At 29.4% G+C, this 9,058-nt stretch overlaps 1 protein-coding gene across 1 annotated transcript; it reads left to right on the top strand.

The window, feature by feature from the left end:
* The first annotated feature begins 2,066 nt into the window (after positions 1 to 2,066).
* On the top strand, positions 2,067 to 5,974 carry LOC109818989 (cytochrome P450 85A). Its single transcript, XM_020384552.3, has 9 exons — positions 2,067 to 2,324; positions 2,893 to 3,214; positions 3,343 to 3,480; positions 3,661 to 3,909; positions 4,015 to 4,101; positions 4,399 to 4,477; positions 5,006 to 5,112; positions 5,217 to 5,341; positions 5,781 to 5,974. Exons 1-9 carry the CDS (start codon positions 2,137 to 2,139, stop codon positions 5,866 to 5,868), a joined length of 1,383 nt encoding a protein of 460 aa, XP_020240141.2. The 5' UTR covers positions 2,067 to 2,136; the 3' UTR covers positions 5,869 to 5,974.
* Positions 5,975 to 9,058: the final 3,084 nt, after the last annotated feature.

The following is a 9,058-nucleotide window of genomic DNA, read 5'->3' as shown; positions in this document are numbered from 1 at the left end:
AATTCCAAATATCCAATTCTATTAATTCCACTGATGTGATTAAATATACTAATCTTTTTCATCTGCAAAGCTGAAATATCTAGTCGTGTTTCATGGACACCTACGTTGTTATTATAAAATTGGTAAGAAACATACTTTCCACTGTCCTTTATCTTATTATCTCATAACATTCCAAAACTTACAATCTCACAATTGAGTCGTTATTTTCCCCTTGCTGTTGTGATTTTAACAATTTTGTATAATTATAAAACAAAAAACCAAAAGCAAACCAATATGGTAATATAACTTTTTCATCTTTAAAATGGAAGAGGGTTATCTTTTGTTACACATCAAATATGTAAGTATTCATATTAATGTATCACTTACTCAATAAGAAAAAGTTGGTTAAATTATTTTTTTTATCCTCCAATTTATTTAATTTGATCCTTTTATTATTAAATTTTTTAATTTAATTTCTTATTTTTCTAAAACGATGCAATGTGATCCATTTCATGCAATTGAAATAAATAACATTAAATTTTTGTAATTTAATAACAAGTGTCATTTTCTTATTATATCACGTGTAAAGAAGTTAACTCAAACAGTATCAACTAAATTTAAACTTTTTAAAAAGCTTGGGTAATTTATATTAGATCTTAAGTCTAAATTTCATTGTAAATGAAAAATCATGGTAATGCATGATGCATGAAAGGGAATAAAATTGTTGCATGGGCATGATTGAGATATATCTATGTATTGTTGTTTAATAATTCACCCATCATGGAAGACCACAAGAGTGAACAGTGGAAAAGTCAAGGGCACAGTAAAATAATATATATATATTTTTTTTTTGTAGGAATTAATATCACACAGGTTGAAAATGAAACAAGGGTCAGTTTTAAGATTGAAACTAGGAGTTAGTATTTAGGATTTGGAATTGGAAGTGAACCAAAGGGTCTTGTTCTCTTTCCGCACATATTCACATGGTAACACAAGGAGAGTGTCCTGTAGTGGATTTTGTAATTCCATGACCAGATCTTATTGACAGACATGTGAAGCACTGGGGCTGGCTATGACGACCTTTTCCTTTAGCTCCAATGGGGTGCTATGCATGTGCCTTCTCTTTAAACTATTTCCACTTTTTCCCCCTTCAGGATAAATTACATAATTATTTCTTTTTTATTCCATACACACATCAAGTGATCTATACAACATTACAAAGATTTTTAAAAGGAGGGCTAATTAAATAGCATGCAATTTTATCATAGCTTAAACTTGTCACTTATGTGTAGATAATGTAGTGTTTAAGTAGTACTAACTTACAAAAATTCCTTAAAATTCTCCCTGTGTTTCCTCGATAAACTCTACACTTAATACCAAAGGACTGAAGCGTGAGTAGTTTACACTTTGCAGAATCTACTCATTTAACTATCATCAATTATAAAAGAAACAAACATTTCCAGCTTAAAATCTCGAAGGGCTAAATTTTGTGGTGTACAGTAAATATTTTATCCGTAAATCATTGAAGACTGCATGTGTCTGTTGTATTTAAGTAGTTCACTTCCCTAAATCCTTCATAAAGGGCAACCCCACTTTTTTTAATTTTATTTAGTCCTCTCTTAATTCAAATTTTGAGCATAATAAACACGAGTTAATGGTAGTGCAATATACTCTCAACCAATTATAAATCATTAGTTGTATAATTTTTAAAAGTAATTATTAAAAAGTTGAAAATGTTATTATTTATGATGATTTATGATTGAATGACAGTCTAAAATTATTTTACACATATTGATGTATAGTCCTTTATCTCTAAAAAAAAATTATATTATAAATATAAAAAGATTTACATGAACAACTAATAAAAATAATTGATTTACAGAAGTTATTTGTGATTGAACAAGAGTGTAAAAAGTGCACATATTATGTGTTATGGTTATTGTTTTAGTTTTTTTTTTTTCTTTCAAGACTTGGAATAGGGGATGCTACCTTTTATAGAGTGAGGGTATTTTGTCTTTATGGTTATTTTTATTGTTATGTGCAAATGTTAGCCAAGTTAAAGGGCCTATATATATGTGTGTTATGTGCACTCTTTTGGTGACTACAACAGAAGAGGCTGTACCTTCTTTTTGAAGTCTCAGTGGGTTAGGAGCACCAATGGCTGTTTTGATGGCAATTGTTTGTGTAATCTTGGTGCTCTGTTTTTGCTCTGCTCTCTTGAGGTGGAATGAAGTAAGGTACAGGAAGAAAGGTTTACCTCCTGGCACAATGGGTTGGCCACTTTTTGGGGAGACAACTGATTTTCTTAAGCAGGGTCCAAACTTTATGAAAACACAGAGAGCAAGGTAACTGCATCATCATCACATGGTTTTTCCTCATATTTAGTTGTGTGTGTCCAAGGAGTCTTCATCTGTTCACTTGCATAAGTGGAAACAAAAAACACAAAAAAAGTTGCTTTGGCAACACTTTGGGTTTTGGCCATTGCTTCTAGTGTTAGTGTTAGTGCTAGTGTTAGTTTTATGTTCTTTCTTTCACCAGTTTCATGATTGAAAGGTGTTTTAATTTTAACTTTTAACAAGTAACTCCACCCCTTGCATGCCATTCTTGTTGTGTTTATTGTTCAACTTGTTAAACATAGAATGAATGGAAGTGAAATCTTAAGGGGAGGGGAGGGAGTGGAGAAAGAAGGGAATTGGAGAAGGATAATGGAAAATGAAGATCAAGGGGAATTGGTTTAATGGTAATTTGTTCTCCCTAAAGAATAATTTAAGGGTTGCACACATCATCATGATGCCTAATGGTGTTTCTTAAATTAGTTAAAGCATGTGTGAGGTGAGCACTGTTCATGCATGTACTTTTACCCCATTAGTAATGATTGTTAACTTTTATTTTTACCTTTTGTCAAAATGGCAGGTATGGCAGTTTTTTCAAATCCCACATACTGGGTTGTCCTACCATTGTGTCCATGGATCCAGAGCTTAATAGATACATCCTAATGAATGAGGCAAAAGGCCTTGTTCCTGGATACCCTCAATCCATGTTAGATATCTTAGGCAAATGCAACATTGCAGCTGTTCATGGCTCCACTCACAAGTACATGAGAGGAGCACTGCTTTCCATCATTAGCCCCACCTCGATCAGAGATCAGCTTTTGCCAAAAATTGATCAGTTCATGAGAGCCCACCTTAGCAACTGGGATCACAAAGTCATCAACATCCAAGAGAAAACCAAAGAGGTTTGTGTTGTGTTATTCATCAATCAAAATTCATAAACCAAAGGGAAAACAAGACAAAATAAAACAAAATTTGTATCAAAATCCAACTTCTTAACTAACATATCCAAATTCTCAAACATTTGAAACAGATGGCCTTCCTATCCTCTCTGAAGCAGATTGCTAGCATAGAATCTTGCTCATTCATGACAGAGTTCTTTAATCTAGTTCTTGGAACCCTCTCTCTTCCTATTAACCTTCCTGGGACAAATTACCACCGTGGATTCCAGGTATGATCATGTTATTATTTTGCATGATAAATAAAGATGCATGATTTGTTTCAATTTTGTGCTTATTGTAATTTAACTTTTAACCACTTCATTTTTTTCCAATGTTTTCACTTTTCTCTTCATATAATAAGAAGATTTTGATTTCTGGTATAGGCTTATTTAATTCACTTTTTCTTGTAGGCAAGGAAGACTATAGTCAACATTGTGAGTAAGCTACTAGAGGAAAGGAGAGCATCCCAAGAAACCTACCATGACATGCTTGGTTGCTTGATGGGAAGAGATGGTGAAAGTAGATACAAACTAAGTGATGAAGAAATCATTGATCTAGTGATCACAATAATGTATTCTGGTTATGAAACTGTTTCAACTACATCCATGATGGCAGTGAAGTACCTCCATGACCATCCCAAAGCACTTGAAGAACTAAGAGTGAGTGAAAAATTCTCAAGCTTCCTTAGGTACCATACACAGTTACACTTCAGATTTCATATGTCCTCTGTGCTGACTATGTTATGTGTTGAATATTTGTGACAGAGAGAGCATTTGGCCATAAGAGAGAAGAAAAAGCCAGATGATCCACTTGACTTAAATGATCTCAAGTCAATGAGGTTTACTCGTGCGGTAAGAATTCTTTAACATTTCGGTTACGTTATTTGGTATATCTGTTTGAATATAAATTTAAACCAGTTTTCGAGAATTTTTCTATTGAAAATAAAAAAGTTTTTTTTTAATTAATTAATTTTTTTTAAATTCTAAACTTCTTGTCTGTTATTTTTTTTTTTTTTAAGTATCCACTCTGACCGACTTTAATAAGATTATCTCGAGAGGAAGATACTCGTGAAAAAAAAAAAAAAAAATTGTTGCCTTTCTAATGATTTCCAAGAAGATTTGATTGATCAAGCTTTGTACATCTTGCAGGTGATTTTTGAGACCTCAAGATTGGCCACAATAGTTAATGGGGTCCTAAGGAAAACTACTGAAGACATGGAACTAAACGGTGGGTTTCATTTGGTGTTAGTTATGTTCCTCTAGCTTTTGTTGTGTTTTTGGGCTGCATAAGCTTCTTCTTTTCTTTTTTTTTTCTTTTTTTTTTCTTTTTTCTTTTTAACTTCTAGGGCTTATTTTCTTGTCACTTCCACAACATCAATATAAAATATGCAAAATTGTAACTTCCAAGAGAAATTTATCCCTAATAAGATAGTGATAATATATACACCTGGCAATTTGGCCATCAATTCAACAACCACACAAAGACAATTCCACTATAAAACAAGTTTTCCAGATAAGGAGGCACCTTTCCTCCAACTTTCTTTTGCCTTTTAGCATTAAATTAAATGCTATGCTGAGAGTTAGCAAAAAGAAAGGATAAAATAAGTAAGAATGAATGAAGGGGGAAGGGGTCCTTAACGGGTTTTGCACCATCACACAAGTTCTTCACTATTCACCATAAATGCCACCATTTTTTTTCTTCTTTTTTCTTTTGCAATATTTAACTGTGTTGCTAAATCCATTTTGTTATTTTCAGGCTACTTGATTCCCAAAGGATGGAGAATATATGTGTACACAAGAGAGATAAATTATGACCCTTTTCTATATCCTGATCCCCTTACATTCAACCCATGGAGATGGATGGTTAGTCCAACAAAACAACCTAATTACTTTCATTTTCCTGATGCATCATAAAGGTCCTATAACACCAAATCATCATATTAATAACCTTCAACTGAAAATTGCAGGATAACAGTCTAGAGTCAAAACACTATTTCTTGATATTTGGAGGAGGCACCAGACATTGTCCAGGAAAAGAGTTGGGAATAACAGAAATTTCCACTTTCCTACACTATTTTGTAACTAGATACAGGTGACTAATTTACTTATTCAACATTTAAATCATACAAACATTTTCTATGTAAAATATTTTACACATGATAGATACAACTATTAAGATAATTATTTTAAAAATAAAAAATTGTAAAATATTTTACATTATTAACTAATCAAAAATCATGATAAATATGATTTTTAAGATAAATTATCTTACATGATAAATACTATCGGTGTACACTATTTACTCAATTGAATATTTGGTTGGCACAAAGAATGAGTAAAATTTTTAAAAGGAACTCTAATTGAGAGTAACTTTGTTTGACTTTTGACTGATATGGATTCTCCATATGTATCACATATATCTAGACAAATTATTATTATCCATCATTAAGCACTAATTTGTCTGATTTGAAATTTGATACTAGTTCTAAGGTGTTTCTGAGGTGTGATTGTATATTAAATGTGAAATGCAGGTGGGAAGAAGTAGGAGGAGAAAAACTAATGAAATTTCCCAGAGTTCAGGCACCAAATGGACTTCACATAAGGGTGACATCTTACTAATTAGGCCCTGACTCTATGTACAGTAATGAGATGTAGCAAATGGTAGGGTATGTGTATGGCAATGATCTAACATATATTAGAAAGAGAAAGAAATTAAATTTTCTTACTTCCTCTTTTTTTTTTTTGTTTCTTTTTCCCTTTTTTAAATATTTTCTTTTAGGGTAATGTGCACTTGAGCTCTATTTACCGACCAAGATAAAATAAGCCCAATTGTTAGTTTAGCTGGATGAGATGCACATTGAACTACTAAAAAAAGTGTTATTAATACATTCTTCAACACATAGGTATTTATTGATTAAAATTAAATAAAATTAAAATATATAAAAAAAAAACTTCATTAAATAAGATGTATTACCTGTAAAAAGTTATAATTTTTAATAAATTTTTGGCTAATAATGTAAAGTGTATTTAAAAGAAATTGTCTAACATTTTACATTGCCAGATTGTAAGGACGATTAAATGGATTGACTTGACCAATTTTCATTAATTTTAACTTAATTGAAAATTAAAATCTTTTTTCCAATGTGTCATGAGTCGAATGGGCCAGTCTACTGGGCCACTATATTTATTATAAAATAAATTTTGAGTCTTAAACTTTTAAGGACATACAAATCTTGTGGACTAAACACCTAAATTAAATAAGAAATGCCCAAATTACTGGCCAATTTTTGAATTTTCTTAAATTCAAGCTTAATTTAATCAGTTTAATAAATAAATTTGTTAAAATAATAAACTAAATTATTTTTAAAATGTTTTGGATAGCGGATAAGCCCGACCCTGTGTTGGACCATTTGAATTTGGGTTCTGTTGAGCTGGACTAAAATTTAATCAAACTTGATTTTTTCTAAATTCAATATATACGCTTTAGTATAGGATCAGATATACATACCTTTTTCTATATATAAGTACACCGGTTTTTTTTAAATAAATTTTTAAAATATTCTTAATTTTTTAATTTTTAATTTCTTAATTTTATACCTCAACATTTAATTTTGTACTTTTTTTTCTACACATCTCATTTTGACTTCCTCGGCAGTGTCGAAAGTGCTGAGTCAAATGTGCTTTTTTTCTTCGAGCACTTTTCTTATTTACATGTCTAGAAAACACAACATTAAATAATTTTAATGTTCTAGAAAATACTTTACAAAATAGTAAAATTAATGTTCTTAAAAACATTTTTTCATAATTGTGTTTTTAATATAGTTTTAAAAAGTTCTTTTCAGAATAATAAATGTAGTGTTTTAAAAAGTACTTTTCAAAATTATGTAAAATAATACACTTCTGAAAATGTACTTTTTGGAACATTAATTTTACTATTTTAGAAAGTACTTTCCAAAACATTAAGTTTACTATTTCACAAAGAACTTTTCAAAAGTGTGTTATTTCACATAATTTAGGAAAGTTCTTTCTGAAACAATAAATTTAGTGTTCCAAAAAATATTTTCAGGAAGTATTATTTTACGAAAAGTATTTTCCTAAATATTACTAGTGTGTTTGTTTTATCGTTTCAACATCGTTCAACTGAGTGTTTCCACTTTTCAAGACAAAAATGTAGAAGCAAGAGAGAAGATAGATTGACGTTAGTTGAATGAAATGTAGAAACAAACACACATTTATTGTTGCAAAAAGTACTTTTCGAAAGTATGTAAAAAACACAATTCTGAAAAATACTTTTCTAAACTTTAATTTCACTATCTCAAAATATTTCAGAATAGTGAATTAGTGTTCCGAAATGTCTTTTTCATAGCACTAAATTTAATGTTAAGGTTTTTGAAGGTGTGAAAGGGGATGAAGTGTTAGAAGAGAAAAATGTGCTTCTAACTCAACAAGAATTGTCGAGAAAGCCGAACATACCTTCAGTGTTATGGCGCACCAGTTCTATGGTTTGAGTGTATGTGAAAAAGTGAAAGAAGTGAGGAGAGAAGAGAGTATTGTAAAAATTGAGAGAATTAAAATTACCTACTAAAATAAGTGGGCAATTGGGATAAGTCAATAGAATGCATGTGAAAATTTAAAGGGAGAAGAAATGAGGTATATGGAAAAGAAAAAGAAAATAGAAAATTGAAAGTTGGAGGTGAAAATTAAATAATAAAAAAATAAAAAAATTAATTTAAAAATAAAATAAAATAAAGGAGGTGTACTATCGTATATTTTTAGGCCCAATGAACTGAACTATCACATTCAATTCATTTTAAGTGTGCCAGTTAAACGGTTCTAATTTCTAAACCACAGGCCTGTCAAATCTCAATTCATCAGGGATGGCCCATTGCTAAATGAATAAAGTTATAAGCCTGTTGAATTAACTCTCTCACTCCCACCAGAATAAGAAAAAAGAGTAATAATAAAGTTAATTTAATATAAAATATTTAAATAATAAAGTTAATTTAAACACATTTTTTAATTATATTTAATAATTTAAATTTTATCACACTAAAATTTTAAATACACGTGCCTCGGTGTAGGATGGTGTTTTCCATTTTAAAAGGATGCACGCATCAAGATTGGCCCCATAGAAGAAGACTTTGGGCTGTGATTTTGAAGCCCATGGTTTTTAGGAAATGAAATTGAGGAGGATTTATTGGATTGAAATTTTATGAGATTTTTTTTAGTATAATTTTTTTTGTGAATTTAAAAGATTTTATATTAAAATTTTTTGTAAGAATATAATGATTTTTAAGATTTTTTTAATATTTTTTAATTAAAATTTTATAATACGGACTTTAATGAATTTGTATCTAAAAAATTTATAAGATTTGAAAAGATTTTATTATATTTTGAATTGCAATATATATTTTTTTAAAATAATATTAATAAAAAATAAAATAAATGATGAGGTTTAAATAAAAATAATAAAAATAAATATATATTTTCATCTTTTAATAAATAATTGATTCTGGTTTTATGTCCTCTAAAATAATATTTTCTACATGCAACTTTCTATGCATTTGTATTTTCTTATTCATACTATTAAATTTGAACAATTTGTTCAAATTTATGAAAATTCATTAATCGCTAAAGTTGTCAAAATATATTTTTAATATATGTTTAAAAATCTGATATTTTCATATTAATTTGTTTTGAAAATAAACATTTTTTTTAATTTTAATGATTTAAATTTTTTAATAATATATAATATTTAATAATTCAAAAATAATTTTAAGTATTAGTAATTGAGAAACAAATGTTGATA

Source organism: Cajanus cajan, chromosome 2 (assembly GCF_000230855.2).
Source record: "Cajanus cajan strain Asha chromosome 2, NIPB_CcT2T_4, whole genome shotgun sequence".
NCBI classification, from domain to species: Eukaryota; Viridiplantae; Streptophyta; class Magnoliopsida; order Fabales; family Fabaceae; genus Cajanus; species Cajanus cajan.
The sequence above is the reverse complement of the archived record's forward strand: the minus strand, read 5'-3'. Positions and strand labels throughout refer to the sequence as shown.